Genomic DNA, 22112 nt, shown 5'->3' with positions numbered 1-22112 from the left:
GCCCACTGTCCCAAACGAACTTTGTGCAGGAGTCCCAGGTGGGGTAGAGGAGGGCTCCAGTTAATGGTGGTTTCCATGTGCTCTGGGGGAGGAACCTCTCTTTGTTCTTGGTGGGTGCGTGTCCACGCTCCGTGGCTAACAGCAGTTTGTGTCTTTGCTGACAGCTTTACCAGAAAGTCCAAGGTTTGAATGGGAAGGGGACTTGAACTGCAGCTTTGATCCCACTCGGTGCCGTGGCACATTTGCTGGGAAGCTTTTGCTGCTGATGCGGAGGGCCCGCGCTGTGACAGTCAGAGCAGCGATGGTGTGCCCCAGGACGCACAACTGCAAGAGGCGCTTTCGACCATCGCACACCTGCAGACTAGAGGTGGTCCACAAGTAGTAAGCTGCAGAAGCACATGGTAACAACTTGTTTAGGAGATTGGCAAAAAGTGTAATGAAAGATTTGAACACGTATTAGAAAAGAGCACTTGACTCCCAAGACTGGTTGTATTTGCACACGTATGTTCACATGGACAGTGGACTACCTCTCCCATTTCTAACAGATTTGCTTTTCAGGTCTTGCTCTGCACGTTTACATGGTTTGTTGGATTTTTTTTTTGCTTACCACCCCTGCACACACAAAAAAACAGATTGCCAATCAATTGCCCTCCACAGCTGGGGACATTTTTGAGTACACAGTTGCTTTTAATGTTTAATTAGGTATGATAACAGGATAAAATGTTCTTGGCACGGCAGAGTGCCTACAGCTCAAACTTGCAACATATTTCTCTCCTCGCAGGGTGCTCAGCACCTAGCAGCGTAAGGACACTGCTCAGGTACCTATTGTTAGGGCTTTGTCAGCATTTCTGCCATCAACACAAATGATCGTCAGGGATTGCAGCTTAGTTGCAAAAAAATTAACTGTAAGCTACCGTTTAGTATCAGAGGTCTCAAGTTCAGTGGCCATTTTGGAGGCAATGTTTTCTGACAGCCTTTTTCGGGTGTATACAGATGTAAATGGCAAGCAGTGCTGGGTCTTGCTTGTTACTGGATCAACAGATGAAGCTCTTGAAAAGTTACACGGGCAGTAGCATGCTTTTTCAAACCCGTGTCAATTCATAGATTGCTTTAGGCCACAATATGTTTATCATATGTCTTAGTACTGCCTTTTTTTTTATTTTGTTAAGACTAAATAAGTAACTGCAAATAATTATCAGCTGCCATGCTAAAGCACAGGTCCTTTCAGCCGAGTCACCTGGCCGGTTCTGGGGATTTTGCACAGGTGCGAGTCATCTGCAGCAGCGGGGCCGATCCCGCAATCCCCGGCCGCTGCAGACACCGCCGAGGTCTCTGTTATTTTACTTGGCGCTCCCGGCGGCAGCCCCGGCAGGAGGGCGGGCAAGAGCTGCCCCTTCCCGCGGCGGGACGAGGCCGCGGGTCCCGCCGGAAAGTTCCAGTCAGGGGCGAGAGCGGCGGAGCCCCCCGGAAGGCGGGAACCCCAGGCGGTTGTTCAACGCCTCCCTCCCTGGCAGACCCCCCCTCCGCCCCGTGCACGGCTTCCCTCAGGGCGCTCCGCCGAGCCCCCGCGCGGGGACTCTCCTCAGCCCCCGGCTTCCCGCCCGGCGGCGGCCCGGGGCGCGGTGACAGCCTCGCCGCCTCCCGGTCCGCGGCGAGCAGCGGCACCGCCCGCCAGCCAGCCAGCCCCGAGCAGCGCTCGGTAAGCGCCGGCCGAGGAGGAGAGCGGGCGGCGCGGAGGGGAGCTGCCGGCCCCACCGCCGAGCAGCGCCGCGGCCGCCCTCTCCCTGACTGACTCGGTGAAAATCATTGTTTGGCTCCGGCATTAACTACATTCCAGCGGGACGCAGCGCCCAGTCTCCTTCCTCGCATTCCTGCCCCACACAAAGGAGTCCCTGCCTCGCCGCGCCCCGCGCTCCGCTTGCCGCGCCGCAAAGCCCCTCCGGGCCCGCCGCCGCCTTCGCCCCCCGCCCGGAGGTGCGGGCCGGGCCGCGGCCCCGCCGCGGGGCGGCCGGCCGGGGGCGGCGGGGGCAGGGAGCCGCCGAGCGCAAATTCCTCCGCGCAGCGCGCCATTGACTGGACCGAGCAACTTATTTAAGGCTGGAAAGTGACACAGGGGCTCCTCGTCTCCGCTCGCCGCGCTTCGCCGGGCAGCCCGGCCGCACCGAGCCGAGCGCTGCGGCGCGGGGATGCCGCCGAGGTGACTGCCGCCTCGCCTGGTCGCCACTGAGCAGCCCTCCGGAGAAGGAGCCGGGTCCCGCCGCTGCCCCGCCAGGACCGCGGGAAGGGGCTTTCTTTTGGGGTGTTTTTTTGGGGTGTTTGGGGTTTTTTTTTTTGGCTTTTTTTTTTGGCTTTTCCTTTCTCTGCTCGGGGCTGTGCTTTCGCAGAGAGTTCGCCGTCCCGCCCCGCGGCGCCGGGCTCCGGCCGAGCATGGAGAAGTACGAGGAGGACATGGCACTGAAGGCCACCAAGTTCATGGAGGATCTGTCCCTCTATGAGCCCTGCCCGGAGGGTCCGTACGGCCGGGGCGGCCGCCGGGACCTGGCGCTGCACCCCGACCTGGAGGAGACCAAGCGGGTCATCGCCGCCCACATGACGGCGGAGCAGCGGGGCCGGAAGATGAACGGCACCGCCGCGCCGCCGCCGCCCGCCGAAGCCTTCCCCACCGCCGCCCCCTGCGGCAAAGCTTACCCGCCCGCGGCGCCGGCCGCCCCGCTCCGCGCCGCCAACGGCCGCGCCGCCGAGCCGCCGCCGGCCGCGGGGCCGCCGTGCTGCGAGGAGGGGCTGTGCACCCGCTCCGAGGTGGCGCTGCCCTGCTACAGCGGCTTCGCCGACAAGGGCAAGCGCTACTCGGCCGAGGGCTACCGCTACGCCGCGGGCAGCGCCTACGAGGGTGGCTACGTGGCCAAGGGCGGCGGGCGGGCGGCCGGCGGCCCGGACGGCAAGTACGGCGCCGCCAGCCCGCGGGCCAGCCTGGCCGCTTCCTCGCCGGGCCCCGTCGCCGAGCACGGCAAGTTCTCCAGCCCGCGCTCCAGCCTGGGCGGCGCGGCCGCGCTGCCCTACGAGAAGTTCTCCAGCCCCCGCTCCAGCCTGGTGGTGCCCGGCCAGGAGAAGTACGGCAGCCCCCGCGCCAGCCTGGTGCAGTACGACGGCGCCGCCCTCAGCCCCCGCTCCAGCTACGCCAGCACGGCCAGCGACACCAGCAAGCACTCCAGCCCCCGCGCCAGCCTCACCAGCTACGACGGCGGCGGCAGCAAGCCCAGCAGCAACCGCACCAGCGGCATCAGCATGGGCTACGACCAGCGCCACGCCAGCCCCCGCTCCAGCACCGCCAGCCAGTACTCCTGCACCACCAGCCCCCGCTCCAGCTACTCGGACTCCAGGTACGGCCCGCCGGGCAGCGCCGAGCCGGAGGGGGCGGGCGGCGCCGGGCTCGCCCTGGCCAGCCCCCGCTCCAGCCTCTGCGGGCCCGAGGGCCGCGGCGCGGCGGGCGCCGCCGTGGTCAGCCCCCGCTCCAGCATCTCCAGCCAGAGCTCGCGGAGCTCCCGCGGCTCCATGAGCGCCTACCCCGAGCTGCAGCTGCCCTCGCCCCGCTCCTCCCTGCTGGGGCCCGGCCTACAGGAGGACGGCGCCGTGCCCGAGCTGGGGGACGTCTACCACAAGATCCATGCCCAGTCCCCGCCGCGGCACGACCAGCAGCACCCGGCCGCCGCGCCCGAGGCGGCGCCCCCCTACGCCTACAGCCCGACCAAAGGCTCCGCTTCGGCTCCCAAATTCAAGCTCCCCTACCAGGTGACGCCGTGCCGGGAGAGCGGCCCCAGCCAGGCGGAGAGGCGGCTGGAGGCGCTGACGCTGGAGCTGGAGAAGGAGCTGGAGATGCACATGAAGAAGGAGTACTTCGGTGAGTGAGCCGCCGGGGTGGGGTGCGGGCGGCCGCGGGGCTGGAGGGGGCGAGAGGCTGAGGGGCCGCAGTGCGCGGGCCCTGCCCGGAGCTGGGTTTGGCTGTGGAGAAGGTGAGCGTGTGATGCCCAGGGCAGCTCTGGACCAGGTACCTGCTGAAGTCCCGTATCGCCACAAATAGCGTCCATCTAACTGGTGTCAGAAGTGCTCGTGCCATAGTTCGTTCCTGTGTTTGATTTCTCTCCTGTCTATTTACGCTGTTCGCCAGGATGCGTGGCACGTCCCCTTCCACGTGCGGATGGGAGACTTGTCTGAGGTGTTACAGAAGCTGTGTGTGCTGTTGGGGCTTACAGTGACTCTCGTTTGCCTCCCTTCCTCTTGGGCTGCTGAAGCTTCACCGATAACCTCCAGCATCCCTGAGGCTGTGGCGTTTGCGATTGTGCTCTCAGGCCATCTGGGATAACTTCTATAGAAGACAAGCGTGGCTGGTGAAGCAATTTTTAGTGCCTCATTCGGTAAAATCTTTGTGCTAGTTTGGGGTGCCCGTGGGAGCCCTGGCATTGTTTCTGCCCCGCGAGGCCTCTCAGGGGGTCCGCTCAGCATGCAAGGCTGGCGGGGGTCGGTATCATCCCTGGGACAGGAGGGGAGTTTGGGGGAGAGGAGAGCTCCCTGTGCTTGCTGAGGCTAAATCAGCCTGTTGGTCATCTCCTGAATTTCTGTTGCTGCTTTATAGAACAAAAGTAACTTCTTGAAATAAGTGAACACATTTAGTAGTCACACTAGTTAGGATTAAACTCCCCTGTCTTTCTTACTTTGTACTGGGTGGAAGAGACCAAAATGCCTTTGAAAGGTGATCCTGGGGCATGCAAATACTGCCCTGTTTCTCCTGTGCTGGGGACTGCGGATGAGCCGGGCGAGTGCCGGACCTGGGCAGCCCTCAGGAGCAGTTTGTTCCCTGCTTGAATAAGGAGTGAGGGCCCTTGCGTAGGAGCTCCCGGCAGAGGAGAGAGAAAGAGGCCTACGAAGATGAGGGACTGTGGATGAGCCAGCCCTCATCCGTGGCCTTTGAGGGGACAGTTATTTCTGTGCCTTTGTGTGCCGCTTGGGCACGGGTAGAGGCTCCCTGGCGGTGTGTGATTTCTGACAGACACGAGCGTTGCTGAGGATGGAGACATACATTACCTTGGTCACTGATTCAAACACGAGGATGCTGAGCGCTTTTGGCACAGCATTAGTGCACTCTGCATGGAAGGTGGGAGTTGCAGGCCTTCTTGCAAGCGTCTGCAAGGTGCTTGTAGTGAGACAGACCTAGGCTGATCAGCAGAGGTAGCTGAGCAAGCAGTACCTCCTCCTATGAGGAAAATCTTTCTGTGAACTGCAGTGGCATAGTTTCAACAAGCTCTTGTGCCCAGACAAAGAAAGCTGAATGCAGTGCTTACTGCCTCCCTCCATCCCATGTGGGTCTAAGAAAACTGACGGTCATCCACCGCATCTTTTGCAGGGTCTGGCACCTGGCGTGGTACTCTTCACCAGCTAAGTGACTCCAGCTGAGGACAATAACGGTTCACTTCTGAGTAGGTGCAGAAGCTGGATGGGAGGGCTCGTTAATACACTAACAGCAAGAAATGTTGCCTTCAAAATTTCCATGGTATACAGTGAGAGATTGAGAAATAAGATGTATGCAGAGTAAGAAACAAGCTATATCTGTCCTGAGCCTCTGAGAGGGGTTTCCAGTGGCCAGGGAAGCGGGGTGTGCGATCAGGGACTCCAGGAGCAGCCCTGGGGAATCTGTGTTGTGAGTGGATTTTTCTTATTTATAAGAATTTGCCTGTTGTGAGTGTCACTACTTGCAGGTATATTCTGTAGCAACGTGTTGCAGCATGCCCTAAACCTCCGCAGATGCATCCTATGTAGGATCAGCAGTAAGCTTGTGCCTTTATGCCTAGAGAGCGTACGTACCAGCTGCTCTGTAGGTATTTGTTGTAGCAGCACAAAGGAAGCACTGCTGTGACTTGCACCCTGGAAGCAGCTGAAACCCAGAAAACTGGGGTGCTTTAAAACACAAAGTTGATTTCTGTAAGTTCTTAAGGTTTTGATAAATCCTGGTGGGCTTGATCCCGCAATTCTGGTTCAGATCACCCATGGAGGCGAATGCTGAGCTTCGGCTGAACAAGCACATGAGGAGTTGGCAGGGATGACTGCAGGCTGATGGGTCAGAGACAAGGAGAGCGAGAACAGGATGGGGAGAAGTCTGCTATTTAGTTCGACTTACCTGAGAGGGTCTTAAACAAGGTTAATACAGGGAAGCAAGGAGAAATGCGTTGATTTGCATAGCAGCTTGCATATACTACAGTTGAAGTCTTTGCTTACGCATTCACTCCCTTAGTGCTGGTGTCTGGCACTCTCCGAAGGCAGTCGTGGGGTGTTCTGTGATGCCCGTGGAGAACAGAAGTGTTGAGCCAATAGTCTTAACAAGGTAGAGGGAACAGAGGAGATGGTCTAGTGCCTCTTAATTAGATGAACTCAATTGCCTAGTGAGTAAATGCTTATATAAGGACAGTGGTAATTTTACTGTGTTCTGTGCCTCCCCTTCACTCCCCCCCAAAAAAAAAAAGGAAAATTTCAAAAATTGAGCAGTGTGTTATTTTGAAACTGAGGTCAAGTGAGTAACGAGTCCTGTTTGGAGGAGCAGCAACTGTACCCTGTTCTGTTTGTGGGTCAGTTTGTCTGAGTGTTCCCCTAATCGTGCTTGTGCTGGCAGTCCCTGGCTGCTCTCCTACACCTCACTGCTCCACTTCAGGAGGAACCTATAGTTGGGGCAGATACATACATGATGGAGGACATGTGCAGGGTCTGAGCATCGGAGGGGCCCTGGGAGGGCCAAGCAGTGTGCAACCTGGCAGGTCCAGGGGACTGACAGCCATCTCTGCCCATTCTGGTGTCAACGGCTCTGAGCAGTGCTGTGCTGGGAGCTTGGCTTTACTGCCTCACCTTCTCCATCCTCCCCTTTCTTCTGGCAGGCTTCAGTGCATCTGTAGAGAGAAGGAAAACGCCCTTCCGCAGTTGGTCTAATCTGACTGAAGATGACAGTGCCGCTAAAGGAGCACTCTGCATCTGCCCTACTCCCAGTTGCACAGCTGAGAGGTAGCACCCTGCCACTTCCAAGTGTTCCCACCAGCATGTTGCAGCCACATGTGCTCACTGATCTTACAGAAAATGAAGCCTGCAGAGAAGGAAGGGGAGAGGGAGGGTTGTTTTGCGCTGGATCGGTGAGCTGCTCTAATTCATCCCTGTCGATGAGGTGGCTGGAGCTGACCCAAGGGAGAGGGTGCAGACAGGGCTCCAGGAGGCTGAGACAGTTCCTTTGGCAGCAGCCTGCAGTTGGATTGGGTAAAGCTGTGAGACTTCATGCCCTTGTAGCTGCTTCCTGTGCAACCCCTGTCCAAATGGCTTCATCCTCCACCCTCTGAGACCCCCCTGTCTGTCCCTTGTCAAGGTACTGACAGTTTAGTAAACGTGCTCAGTTTAGTGGCAGATGCTGAGAAGAGAGGTAATAAAAAAGTACTTTCACTCACTTTCATAACTGTTCCCAGCTGAGCATTTGTATATGATGAGGTGAATTGTCAAAGTTGTATTTCAGGGATGTTTTAAATTGAATGTGCATCCTGAGGTGTCAACAAGACATTTGTGGGTGTTGGACAGTCATCAGCTCAGGCGCTGGCTTCAATTCTGTTTTCTTTGCAGAATTCTTCAGTCTGATGTCTAGGTGTCGAAAAAAGACAGTTTAAGGCAAAAATTGGATTTTGGCATGCTCATCCAAGTCCTTGTGGGACTGACTGTAAACCTTGTGGGACTGATTGTAAACCTATGGCTTGTCATCTGCCGGGCAGGGAAGTGTCATCGTGTTGAACGGTCGTGCTGATTTGGCTGTTGTTTTTGAACAAGATCTCTCTGGTTGTCCTGTAGCTCGGCTGGTGTGTTGTCAGAAGTGGAAGGAGGGGCAACAGAGGGGTGCAGGCAGCAATCTTGCATTCCTGGCAGCCCCTGCTGTGCTACAGCCATTGCCCAACAAGGGCTGTCTGCTCATCTTGGTCAGGGTGGTGGGATCCAGTGCAAGAAGCGATTTAATTGTCTCACCGTCTTGAACTAAAGAGGAGATGGAAAAGGCACCATGAGACTAGGGAGGTGGCGGGAGCATGGATTTTGTCCTGCCTGTGCAAAGTCTAGAGAGACAAGCAAGTTTGCTGGTGTCCTTCGACACCCCTGTGCAGTGCCCTTTGTGAAGGTGCTTTTCCCCATCTCTGCACATCAAGTGTCTTTCTTGCCCCTTGCTGCCACGTCACCCCTGCGTCTCTCACATCTGATACGGAGAATACAGCAAGTTCATACCACATGCGGAACTCCTCAGTGAGAAACAAGCAGTCCCGTTGCAGAGAGCTGTCGCCTTTCTTGTCGTCTTTTGTCACCTTTGTCTGACCCCTCTCCACCCTGAGGGAAGCAGCCTCTGAGAAGTACCAAGCGAAGCAGGGGTCGGTTGATGTCTCAGAATGAGACACAAAGTCTGGATTCTGCTAGTGACTGTAGTCATCTGTCTAGCAAAAGCTCGTTCTTACCCTAGCAAGTAGGCTTGACTTTTGAGAGCTCCTGGATCTTTCCAGAAAGCCACCCAGTAGTACCAGCACATGTTTTTTGGAGCACCACCAAGAAACGTGGCTGATTACATTCTGTTGAAAAGGCTTTGGCCTGGTAGGTAGGTGAAGGGAAGAAATAGATCCCTAGACCCATCCGGGCCCTTTCTGCCCTTTATGAACATAGTCTCCATGCAAATCCGTTTCTTTGTATTGAGAAATCCTGCTGGCACTGCAGGATTGGCATTTGGGCCCTACAATGTGCTTGTGAGTTCAGAGTTGTACGTTCATGTTTCTTTTGTGTGTGCAGGTTGATGTGATGGAAGGGTATATATGCAAGTGAGATCAAAATTAAGACAGGTAACAGCGGTAAGTCCCTAGAATCTGCATTGCTTAAAGATAGAATTTGAAAATCTGAATGAAATTTATGTGAGCTTGCAGTTGGTGACCAGAACAGTAAAGTGTTGTTTTCTGTCTTATGATTTCCTGAAGCTTTCTTTGTGAGATATTGGATCTTTCCTATTTCCATCAAAATAGAGGTAATGGTTGGTACTGTTTTTGGAAATAAGCAAAGATTTATTGTCTGGGAATTACTTTGTATTTCTCTTTATCTGGGCCTAGAAATCCATTCAGCTTTGATAAGCAGCTGAGATCCTTCAGCTTTTGCAGCTTTTTGCAGTTGAGGCTGTCCTGTGAAAAATTATTTCTTTTCCACCAGATTCGAGCCTTTAATAGGCAAACATCTAAATATAAATAAACTTACATGGTGTGGTCTCCTGAAGTGTTCAAACAGGTCATTATTTCAGAGTTTGGTTTTGCTAATCTCCCAATTACAGCTGGAAGATGTATTGCTGAAACTGATTTGAGAGTGGTCAGGTTTTTTTAGTTGAAATGCAAGAAAGCCCTCAAAAATGGGGTCAGACAAGGGAGGTGTGTGTTCGCTGGGGAAGGTGCAAGAAGAGCTGCAGTGGGAGATGCGTATGTGTGAATTAGCAGCATCTGGTGGCTCGCAGCTACCCGGAGCCTGTCCTCCTGTCACTGATCCTACAACAGGCAGTGCAGACTGTGTGTGCGTGAAGGGGAGAGTGAACGGTGCTGCTGCGTGTGCCTGGGTGCATGAGAGTAGAGGAGAGGGGAAGAGAGTGAGCGATGGGCTGAATGAGCCAAGAAGGTAATGGTAAATAGCGGTAGGGACAGCCTGGAGCTGGAGGGTCATCCAAAGGGAGGAAGGCGTAGGAAGGGGAGAGAATGTAGAAAGAATTCAAGACAATTAAGAGGGACGCAAAAAATAAGCGTGATAGCACAAGTCAACAGAGCTGGAAAAAAGTCTGGTTTTGTCTGTGGTATGAAATGTCCTATGAACACAGGGAGTGGTTCTAGGTGGCTTCTTGCAGTCACTGCCAGCCATGCACATGCTTGTGAGTCTCCCTGAAGTTGGGAAGTGATAAACCACGTCATATGTAATAACAGGAGGGGAGAGATGTGGCATATAAGTGTGTTTATGTTTTATTAAGTACTACATGCATGTAACATGTACAATTAACATTAAGTGGAAATTTTGGCCACTAAACTTGCACGGAAGCATGTGTTACGAATGGGGACAACTGCTTTCTTTACCTTCAGTTGCAGGAAACTTGACTGTGAATGGGGTATTATTTGGTAGAGAATGTTTTTTGCTTGTTTTTGTTGTTCATGCTTTTACTCTTGAGTTCTCTCTGCATTATAATAAAAGCACTGCGTGCAGAGGGGGATGGTGACTTCCAAAGAACCGCCACATGTTTTATTAGGGCTACCACAGGTGAGTTTTCCAATACAGAGGTTTGGATGTATAATACAAGAGTTAGCATAGGCATATGCACTGCTGTGGTATAGTAACTCCTGGTTTAATTGTTACCCTTTCCTGACGCCTTATGGTTTGGGAAATGTACCCATGTGCGTACCGCTGTGAACATCGTACCTGGTTGCTCTTGAGGCACAGGGTGATGCAGCAATGTGCCAAGGGGGAGGGAAGGGACGAGCCGCCCAGTTCTACGGGTCTGAAGTAAAGGGGATCATTTACATGCAAAATGTGTGCAGAGAAGGAAGTTTCTTTTCTCCTGTTTCAAAGAGTCCGTATCCTTGTGGAAAGGATAGTGGTTTGCAAGGTTTGAGTGGAGCCTGCGTTGCAGTTTGCTTTGGGTTGGAGCGCGCTGTGCCCCTGGTGATTGCAGAGCCACGGGGCTGCTGTGTGAAACGCTGAACAATTAATTATATCTGCTCGTTTTTTAGGGCTCTGTCACAAGCTCCAAGCCAGGTCTGTGTTGCATTCCTCAAGTAAGAGGGGCTCAAATTCCCAGAAGTAACACCAGGCTTTTAAACACACCCTTCTCCCTGTGTCCACCCCCCAAAAAAAAACCCCAATCAGGTATGCCCTCTTACGGGGGTCAGGGAGACATCCTAAGCAAGATTCAAAGTAAAAAACTGTTTCTCTAGCAGAGTTTAACTTGTATTGGCAGCTGTTTACCTAGCCTCTGTGCCTGATCCTCCACAAAGATTTATGTGTGCCAATGTCCCAGTTTGATGTTAAATCACGCACTGGAAATTTGTACACGGTGGTGTGTGAATTGGGAGTAAATCATTTAATGGATTCTGTGGCCGCTGTATTTTGCAGAGTAGAAACATGACCCTGTTGTGAAGGAACAGGTAATTGTCAAAGTAGCTGTAGTTACGTGATTGAAGTTGATGCTTCTTAGTGGAAAATTTCCCTGAAGTTGTATCTTTTTTTATATGTAAAATGTGTAAATAATACAACTTCGTGTGCTCCCGCTGATGGCTTGGTGGCAGCAGCAAAGATACCAGTCTAGGCTGAAATCCTTAATATCCATGGTTAATAAATTAGGATATAAATGTGTCTGTTACAGCCATGTGGATATTGGATGTTTAGAAAGCCTTCTCAAAGCAAGAGAATCTGCCAAATACTAAAATGATTATTAAAAAAAAAAAAGAAAAAAAAAAATCTGGCAAAGTAATTTTCAGATGTTTAAAAGGGTCGTTCATCAACGGAAAGAAAATAAAACAGCAGCGATAAGCCAAACAGTTTTACTAAAACGAAAAAATTTTTGCAGAAATTTAGTAAGCTCTGGGTTTGGCCTCCTGCCTACATCATCTGTCCCAAAAGCGATCACAGGACAGTGCTTCACAGCACGTTGGCAGAGTCACAGTCTGGGGTTTTCCTCAGCAGCGCCTGGAGCCCCACGGCGTTGGAGAGGCGTCTCCTCTGTCCCGGACCCAGCTCGGGCACTGGCAGAGGATGTAACCCTGCAGTGCTGTCCGGCGACGGCTGCCAGCCGGCCGGGTGCTTGGGCAGCTGTCCTTGTTGGGGTGAAGGTGTCGGGATCCTGCGGGACCCTGCTTCCCAGGTCCCCGCCCCGCTGGTGGGAGAGGAGGTGCAGCCACTCCTGTGGTGTCTCAAAGTCCGTGCTTTGGCTTGCAGCCTGCCAAAGTGGAGTGGTTCTGCTCTCGGCATTGGTTGTGTCCAAAATAATTTCTTATTCTGTGGCTGGAGAAACTAGGTCTCTTAGAGCGGTGTTTGATTTTTATGCCCATCCTGGACAAAGTGCCTCCTCTGACAGGGCTGGGAATGTGTGATACAAAGCAAAACTGAAGCAGCAAAAAGGAAGAAATGCAGGAATGTGCGTCTGTAAGCTTTATTACGAGCTTAAAAAGGCTCATTTTGGAGGGCTGCGTTCAACTGCCTGAGAGGTTCAAGTCCTGACAGGATGGAGTACCTGGGGCAGTGATGTGGCACTGCTTGGAGATGCTCCAGGGGCGTGACGGCTCCCGAGGCTGGCAGCAGGATTCCTGTTGGCTTGTTTGGGAGCAAGACCAGCCTTCAGCTCTGAACAAAATTAGCAGATGTGCTAATGATCAACCAATAAATGTCAGTGTTTGGCTGGCTTTTTATGTGATTTTTCACTGTGCCTGGGTGGATGCTGTCTCTGGAGGTGGATTTTGTCCCTTTTTTCTACATTAGAGCAGATATTTCTGTTCTGTGGTATGTGTTCTCTCTTTCTATTAACCTCACTGTGTTGTTTTAGCTCCTTATCAGCATAGCCTGTTTGTTACTGTGCCATGAGACAGAGAAACACAAGAAAACGGCCAAGCAAGTCATATATCTCTTCCATCTGGAGTATTTCACATTGTCTGAAACATCATTCCTTGTTTTTTGGAGCAGTTTTACTAAATCTCTAATGTCACATTTATGCGTTCCAGCAAACTTTTAAGAAAAGGCCTATGACTCATTAAGGAAAAAACCCCAGCACCCCAGAGCACAAACACTCATTTAATGCTCAGCTGAGAACTACTGTGCATATAAAACATGTGAGAGCTTACACAGGAGTACTCAGCTGGGGGTAAGGATTTATTGCTAGTGACACCTATTTTCAAATTTGAAATGCTGGAAAAGTTCCTTTTGCATGAAAACCTGTAGGTAGTTGGGTTTAAACCTCTGTGTTCCCGCGTTGATGAGGTTGCGGTGGTGCACGTGTGCTGACCAGTGCAGCTCAGCCGTCGTCTCGCCCAGCGTGGCTGCGAGCCCTGGCCTTCCCTGCTGCTGAGAGGAGGGGGCAACAGCGGCAGCTACTGCGTGACTTGGAAGAAGGGGTATATTGGGCTGATTTGGTTGGTGCTGCCTGTCGGGGTTGGGCTGGTGTGGGGTTTGCCGATGGGTTCCGCACGCTGCCTGTGCACTGCACGCATGCTTAGAGTTTCCCCCTGATGAGTTTTTGGGAGCTGAGGCACCTAACAGAGAACTGAGTTCCTCCCAGTGCCAGGGATGAGAAGTCAAATTACTTTGAAGAGGGATGTAATCGGGTTGGAATAACACCACAAACACTTAAGGCTAGATGTGGGGGAGATGTTTAATTGTGAAGTCTTGAATTGCAGGCAGCAGCACTGAAATGCATCTAGCTTGCTGTGGGGGTGAATGCGTGTATTTGTGAATATTGGGAGAAGGGCAGGGAAGGCAGTGTGCAAATGTAAAGAATATTCATACCACATATTGTCATGAAATAGCCAGGGAGTGGATCAAATAGACCATGAAGAGGCATTTAATAGGTTTAAAAGGTCATGTCCGGCTACATACCATTGCTTTTTTAAGAATTTGGCTGAACAAGGCTCACTTACAGTTCAGAACATGTTTATAGTTTTTGTGAGAAGTAGATCACTATTGTAGAACTGCTGGGGATTCTCAGATGTTTTCCTGGCCATCCAAACATTTATTTAATTGGTGAACTGTTTCACTTGCAACACCGCAGAACTTCTGGAAAGTGAAAACAAGATGTTTTCTCCCTTTTAATGTGGCCACTTGAAAAAATGAGAAAATTTCAAAGTTAAAATAAAGAGAAACGAAAAGCCATTCCTAAATGCAGTTTGACAGTTGTGCATATTTAGATGCTCCAGCTCTCTTGGATCATATTTCTTGTGGTCCATGGAGACCCTGTGGCCTCTCCCAGGCATGGGAAATACCCTTTTGTTCTGGCGGTCATTGCATAAACCTTTCTCCTGTGCTGCAAGCGCGTCCCCAAGTGTATGCAGTGCGGGGAACTGGGATCCCACGAGTCAAGCTCCTGGGCTGGAAGTTGGGTGGTTCTGCTGTACTTCCTCCATCTCCTTCAATGTTACCTCTGTACTGGCAGTCCCAGCCTGTGGGGTTTTGGGGAGCATCGGGAAAGGCCAGTCCTGAACGCAGGTCCCTGGTTGGGTCAGTGTGGTGTGTTGTTGAACTTGAAACGCAGAGCCAGGCAAGTGTGTGTGGATGTCCCAGATCTAAATGCGAGTGATTGGAGGTTCATTTTTGTGCATGGGCTTTGCATGTGCAAAACTGCAGCACATGTGCAGGGACTAGTTGATTGGAAACCTTTGTTGGAAAGGGATTTCTAACAAGGTGGGGAGAAGTATGATTGGTTTTTACTGTAATAAATCAAGTGCTGATCTGACTGAATTGAGACGGCTGAGGTCTCTGTTGCTGGGGCTTGATGCTGTTTTCCTGGCCTTGCAGATATGACATTGCCTTCAGTAGTGTTAGAGTAGGATCCTGGTTTTGTGTTCTGTCTTTGTTCCTGGTGTGAAATTCCTACTAAATCCATTTGTTTGGGCCAGATGTTGAATGATTGGAAAATAATCACTGGGGGAATGGTTCTGAGCAAGGGGACAGCGAATAGACTTTGCTACTTGTCCATGGTTTCCTCTGCTCAAAAAAGCCTGCTAACCCGGGCCATACGCTGCTGTCTGCTGCCCTGCCTGTTCTTGTCTTCGACGTGAAAGGCAGCAGGATTAGACCCGTGGTCTCTGTGGACTGTCTCACCTGTCACTCTTATTTCCACGTCTCCTAACTACGTTAGTTCAAAGAGAATGTTGATTTTTGGTTTTGTTTTAAAAATAAAATAAAATTAAAAAGGTAGAAGAAGCAAAAGATACTGGAGCCCAACATCAGCTGAGACAAAACAACTGTTTATACCAGACAGTGGAAAGAGCGGTAATTGGTAAAATCTTGGATCTCTCAGTGTTTCTCTCTGTGTTGTGGCAGTTGCCATGCTGTGAACGTTGAGCATCCCAATTCTCAGGTGTAGATGGAGGAAACAGGTAAATTCCTCAGGGGACAAGGCAGAAGTTTTGATGAATGGCTAATAACTGTTGCAGCTCATTTTTTTTTGCCAAGCAGTTATGTGAAAATTCTCTGCAATTGGTGGGTTGCCCATTTTTAATCAAAGCCATGTTTCCCAGATCTAAACACTCGATAGAAAACAGAGCTGCACAACAATCAAGTGCGTTAGAGTCCAGATTTTGAGCTGGTTTGAGAAATAAGCATGTAATTTTCTGAAGTGTAGGTCAGTAGCTGGTTGTCTTAGAAAGCGTGTTGGCTTGTTGTACCTGTTCCTGAGGCTCTGCGGTGCAGCCCTGTAAAGCAGCAGTGGTTCACAGCAAGCGATGCACTTGCTCTGGTGGAAAACCCCTGTGGCTCAGGTGCAGACCTTAGTGACTTAACTCAGAAAAAAACCTCAAGACATCTCAAAATAAAATCCATACAACGTATTAACTAATTAAATTTTTATTTAGAAAATGGAACACTTATCTGATAAATCCAGACCTCCCTCATTCATGACAGCCCTATTTAGGTCACGGGGGCATGTTTGACTTGTTTCTGGCAGCTTGGAGTCATCTCTAGTTGTTTTTATTACACCACAGAGATCAGGGAATAAGTAAATTCACATCTGTGTTTTACCCTTGCTGTGTTTCTCTGCCTGGCCTGCCCGGCCGCCTCTGTACCTCCCAGGACGCATCCACCGTGGAGCTGTTGGGTATATGGCTGCTTTGTGCTTTGACTGTAAAAGCGATGTGCAGTTTGCTTGGGAACTTGGTATCTTGAGAGATAGACACCAATTTCCTGCAAATTACGATGTAAATAACAAAGAGCAGGTGGAGTTAATGGTGTGAAAGAGGGCTATAATGCTCTGTTAAGACCTGCTGACCTCTTTCAGCTTGTACAAAGCCAGCTATTGGTACTGAGTTCCCAAGTCACTCCGCGTGCTCACAGGAAGATACGATGGATTTATGGAAGGTGCGTGTGAATCCTAGGAAAGCTCCTCGTTGCAGAAGCTAGGATCCCACTGTCTTGGGGCACTGAAGTGTCAGTATGAAGAGACTAGATCCAGAGACTGAACCTGACTTTTCCATGCATGTGATTTTGGCAGGATGGGGTAGAGATTGTGTCCAGAAGTGGAGTTCTGCATCCTCTGCTTTTCCTCTCCTTGTCGTCTTCTGCCCAGAACAGAAGTCACTTAAAGGTATCAAGACCTAAACCTGGAGAGGATGTAGAGAGCAGAGGAACAGGTATGGACAGGGGTGATGCATGTGACACCCGTTGTCTCTGATCTGCGGGTGGTTATAGAGAGCACCCTCACCCTGTGTGTGCTGTGAATGAAGTGCTGGGGGCTCTGGATACTGTTGCCACTTTTTTCCTTTGGTTCCCTTTTTTGCAGCAAAATAGTAGGTCCTGCTTATTGATACTAAATGTTTTTTCCTGAAATTTTGGTGGCCATCAGGTGTTGTCTTAGATGCAGTTTTACAGACAATTAGAAAAAAGCTTGTAGTTTTGCTTGGCCTGGAAGGAGAATCTCCCAGTCTTATTTCTGTATGTTAGTTTTGAGGGAGACGTTGCTGTGCAAGGTTGGCGAGAGCGGCTGTCTGCGGAGGTGTTGGCCAGTCTTGGAGAGTGGTGCAGGGTTTCCTGGCAGCTGCACAAGCAATGCCTGCAAAGCAGGTCACTGCCCAGTTCAAAGAGAGGAAAAAAATGAAATCCACAGCAGGTTTGGGCTTGGAGCTTTGAACGCAGCACAGGGCAGGCGCAAGGCAAGGGTTGCCCCTTGCTGTAGTTTCTGGCAGAGTGAAGGCGTGGCAATTTCACTCCCCAAATCCCACATTGCCCTAGAGCTTCAGAGAGCCCTTGTGCTGTGGGGTGGAAGGACTCGGGAGTGCCAGACCATGCTCTTTTAAAAAACAAACCCAAAAAAACCTTCCTGACCTATTAGGAAAAGGGGAAAAGAGAAGGGGTAGCTTGGGTTAGGCTGAAACAGCCTTGCATGCTATGTAAGAGCAAACTGATGTTACTCTTTTGGGGAAGGGCTTTCTCAGCCCCTGTTCCACACCTGGGAGGAATTCAGGCTGGTGAAAAACCATCCCAGAAAGAGGTGATCCCCAGAGGCTGATTTGCATTTATTCACAAAGAAAATACTTTGAAGATGCTCCAAGTGCAGACTTGCAGATCAGCTTCCTGGTGTGCCAAGTGTGTGAAGCTCTGCCTTTCCCTGCTGCCGTCTCTGCTCCCCACCTCGCAGGGGCTTCGCCTGGCTTCCCCACGGGGGTGCGGGAGTGATGACGGGCAGGAGCGGGGAGCAGCTTGGACCCATCTGGCCACAGTGGTGGCCTGGCTCTGGCTGGGCACCCCGTCTCACTTGTGTCCATCTAATTTATTTCTGTAGCTCATGAAAGGGAGAAGGGAAAAAAAAAAACCAGCAACCAAAACCCACAAAACAAAACACGCTAGCTCCTGAGCTTAAGGCCAAATCTTGGACTCCTTTGTGGGCAGAATTTCCTTTGAAATTACCGGGTGTTTTGCTTGGTTAAAGACTGGCAGATTGGGAAACCCGGTGTTAGATTATTGCAAGGTCAGAGAACGGGTGCATTGCAAGGTCTGGGGGAAGTACTTTCTTTTGTTTTTCTGACAAAGTATCCCATGAAGAATGAGTATTGGCTTAGAGCTTTTTCGTTTCCAAATAGGTCGGTCCGCACAGCGTGCCAGCGTGGGGAATTTCTAACACCGCTCTGCAGGTGGGAGGGCAAGCGGAGGGGCTGCCGAAGGCCACTGTGCCTGGGTCGGAGCAGAGTGGGGGGGACTCGTGGACCTGGCTGCCCTGTCCACCAGCAGTGCTGTATGTCGTGCCTGGCAACTTTCAGCTGAATCCCACCCATGGGAATGGGAGGTCAGGGGCAGCAGTGCCAGTGGGGCGAGGGTAGGCTCTGGGCTGCTGCTGAGAGCACGCGAGCATGCGCAAACATTAGCTGGACCTGAAGCCGCAGATGTCAGGGTAACAAGTGAAAGAAGAATTTTTCCCTTTTCCCCTTTTACATCCAAGTGTTTCTTCCTTCAGCTCTTCTAGCCTACATGATTGGGTGAGGATGATGTGCACCAGCTGATCCCAATAGTGAGGGTTCCTCTGTTCTCTCTTCTGATCCTTTGGGTGGGGGCTGTCCCTGCCTTAACTCCTGTCCCCCCTCAACCTGCAAATACAAGGCCTGTGTGGGCTTGTACAAAGACCACGACTTCTGCAAGGAGCTGGCTGCTCTGGTCCCTCAAGGTTGCTACGAATTTTGCTGTGATATTTAAAAGCAGAGAGGAAGAGGCATGCAGCGGTGGGGTGGGGGCGAATGGCTCTTCAGAGCCACTCTGGGAGTGCCTGGTGCGACTGGGCACCTCACCAGCATGTGCATTTGGGGAACTTTTAAATGAATGTTCCTAACCAATGTATAAAACGCAAGAGAGAACTTTAATTCAGAAAGGGAGAGGGGGGTTGCTGAGAGCTCTGGCAAATATGTGGCAATATTTGCTTAAATTTTTGAGAAATATGTTATTTCACCTTTATTATGAAGCTTAGGCCTGTACATTTGCCCCCTCGCTGTTTTCGAGGCTTTTGCCATATCAAGGCATTGTTTGTTGGTCCAGAACTGCCAGCACCAGGGCTGAGCTGAAAGTGGCTGTAAAACCACTTTGTTTTTATTCTGAGCTGTTTTCATTTTGAGCACAGAACCAAATAATAGGGGTACTGTGGGGGAATGATAGGTCGTAAGTTTTGTTTTGCTTCTATATGTTTTAAATTGGATTGGGACAGCAACCAAACTGCAGTGAGATCGATGGGAGTCTTCCCTTCTCAAAGGACAAGAACTACACACCCAGGTGGCAATCACTTGTAAAAACATCTCCCTAAACAGCAGGCATTCCTCTTTTGAAGAAGGAGCAGCAGCCGGGACCTGGGTACGCTGCTGGTGCGGGCTCAGTTCTGCACACATCATTTCCTCCTGTAACACTACTGTTCTGAAAAGAGGAGTTACCAGCCAGAAAAAGTATTCAGTAAGCCTGCGAACAAATTGTTGTTTGAAATTTTTGGACTATGCAGCTTGCAGTTTCTCACCGAGCAGCTGACTTAAGAGAACAGAGTAAGCGTTGTCTTGGGGTCTAAATTAGAGTAAGACTGACTCCAAGGTCAAGTGTGACCATTCCATAACAAATAGTTGCGTGTTTGTTTTCATCCTGCAGCTCATGGCCAGGGCACTAACTTTTAAGCCTGGGGAGGGGGGAAAAGGTGAGAAAAGGTGGTTCTGTTCTGTGCAGTTTGGAGTGTAGATTTGAACAGAGAACAGTCCACATGCTTGACCCTAAATAGGAATAAAATATTTCAAGTTTTCCTCTCTCAAAGAGCTCCAGGATCAGGTCATTGAGAAATAGTAACAAGTAGTGCACTGGGCAATATTATACAGGAAAAGAAGAGGTTGGAGGCTGGGGGACATCCAGTATTTTGGGTTTGAGCTGAAGGCCCTTCTGCTGTCAACAGATGCTTAGATATTACCTACTTCAGCAGGAAAAGGACTGAGATGCCTGCCAGGATTTAAACCTGGTACTGTAGGGGAATACAGCTTTTTTCTAGGCAAGATGTAAGTTGCTCAGCTAACTCTTACATGATATCACTCATCTTTACAATATGTCTGTTGGTTCAAGGAAAGATAGGGAAGAGGATGCATGTTCATCCTGTGTTTTCCCTGCCAGAGACTGGCACGAGCCATTCCTGACAGCCTGAGTCGCCGACACCACTGCAAGATAAAAGCTGTGTTCCCATCAGATGAAAACCAGTGGGGAACAGCCATTCGTACTGATCACTTCGTTTTTCTTGCTTTGCTTGAAGAGACATCTCTCTCTTTCCGGCTCTGGTGGAAGACAACTAGAGAAGGCTTTTTGTGACTGGTACTAGGTTGGAACAGAATCTGTTTTAATTGAGAATAAACAATGATGCCTTCTCTAAAACAGACAAACAGCTCTTCTCCAGAAATGATAAAATCCTTCATCTCTCAAAGGCACCAGTGGGAGAAGCAGGGGATGTGTAGGCACCAGCTCAGTACCAACTCTGTACTTTGGTCTTAACCTTACAGAGACAGCACAGTAGAGAGATTCTTCATAGATTTAGTAAAAGCTACCCTTATTTCTATGGATATAATTACAGAAGAGTCTAGATTCATCTGGAAACAAAGGCTCTAGTAATTTAAAAAAAAAAAAAAGGCGAAAATAAATACACCCCCCTCACCTCCCCCCAAAAAAAACCCCAACAAACCACTAATTCTTTTAGCTAGTTTTCAAAAGAGAAGTTTTGTGAGTTGTGGGTTTGTTTTTTTTTGTTTTGGTTTGGTTTTTACAGGGAACATTTACAAACATACTTCTTAGTGGATACAGTGAAAGGAGAGATTCCAAAAGGGCTTTGCTGCAATTAAGGGAATGGTTGCATTAGGTTGTGCTGCAGTGATTTAGCGCGTGAGAAGGAAAATCCCACCTGAGTGATTTACGCACTGATCCTGAATGTTTTGATTAAAAGTCAGACTCAGAAATGCATTTATGCTTATTTGGAGGTCTAAAGAGAATCCACTGGGGAGTTAAATCTCCAAGTAGGAGTTGAATGTGTAAATATCCACAGGTAGCTCTTTACTTACCCATGCCATTTTGTTGTGAATTTACTTAGGGAAAGCTTTACTTGAAATCTGAAGGCCAGTCTACCTGCAATAGGGGAGAGCATTCCTGTAGACTGTCCTGGCTTAGGATATTGCATCTATAAATTCTGTACCTTCCTGACTTAAAGGAGTTACAAAGTAGCTAGGAAGAAGAGAAAAGGGGTCCAGGAAAGCTGGTTGATTTGTCAAGGACTGCTGTCCTCCAAGCTCAGGAATGGTCTATCCTGACATGCAGGAATTCAGGCAAGAGCGGCAGGAGGCCTGCATGCATGAGCAAGGAGCTCCTAAGAAAGAAATGAAATGTATAATGTATAAGAGGTGGAAGCAGGGAAAGGTGACCTGGGAGGAATATGAAAACACTATCTGAGCACACATGGTTGGGGTCAGGAGAGCCAAGAGCTCGCTTGGAGCTGAATCTGGTGAAAGATGTGGAAGTCAAGAAGTGCTTCTGCAGATGTATGAGCAAAAGGAAGACTAGGGAAAATGTGGAGCAGGGGTACTGGGGTGGCTTTCTATGATGAAAAGCTTGGTGAATAAGGGGAGAGCGGTAGATGTTGTTGATCTCAGCTTTAGCAAAGCTGTTGGTACTGTCGCCCATAACATCCTTCTAGACAAACTGATGAAGTACAGACTACGTAAATGGACTGTGAGATGGACTGAAAACTGGTTGAGCTGCTGGACTCAGACTTGTGACCAGCAGGACGAGGTTGAGTCAGAGGCCAGTGGTGCACCTCAGAAGTCGATACTGGCGTCAGTACTGTTTAACATCTTCATTAATGACCTGGATGATGGGACAGAGTACACCCGTAGCAAGTTTGCAGATTGTACTACACTGGGAGGAGCGGTCGATAGACTAGGTGGATATGTTGTCATTCAGCGGGACTTTGACAGGCTGGAGAAATAGGCTGTTTCATGAAGTTCAACAAAGGGAAACGTGAAGTCCTGCACCTGAGGAGCAGCAGCCTCGTACAATGGTATGGGCTGGGGGCCCACTGGCTGGAAAGCAGCTCTGGGTTCCTGCCGGACATGAGCCAGCCGTGTGCCCTTGTGGCAAAGAAAGCCAACAGCATCTTGAGCTGGTGTTCAGACCCAACCATCTTGAATCATGGGAATACTGAAGCTGAATGCACGCCCTGGCCGACCACCTGGGAGCGCGTGCCCACGTGCTCTGTCCATGCACTGCGTATCCCCAGTGTCTGGGCAGTTTGCCCACGAGAGCTGTGTCTGAACAGGGGACTGCAGGGCCTGGAGGGTTGGGAGTGGGTTGTGTCAGCTTCTGGT

General features: G+C 50.6%; 1 protein-coding gene across 2 annotated transcripts in view; it reads left to right on the top strand.

The window, feature by feature from the left end:
• Positions 1-2288: 2288 nt before the first annotated feature.
• WTIP (WT1 interacting protein) overlaps positions 2289-22112 on the top strand; it is an 83596-nt gene continuing 63772 nt past the window's right edge. For both annotated transcript variants that reach the window (XM_075161405.1, XM_075161404.1), the window contains exon 1: positions 2289-3898. In XM_075161405.1, the coding sequence (XP_075017506.1) occupies positions 2428-3898 (1471 nt within the window). In that variant the 5' untranslated portion in view covers positions 2289-2427. The remainder of the gene's footprint in view (positions 3899-22112) is intronic.

Source organism: Calonectris borealis, chromosome 12 (genome assembly GCF_964195595.1).
Source record: "Calonectris borealis chromosome 12, bCalBor7.hap1.2, whole genome shotgun sequence".
In the NCBI taxonomy this organism is placed as follows: Eukaryota; Metazoa; Chordata; class Aves; order Procellariiformes; family Procellariidae; genus Calonectris; species Calonectris borealis.
The sequence above is the reverse complement of the archived record's forward strand: the minus strand, read 5'-3'. Positions and strand labels throughout refer to the sequence as shown.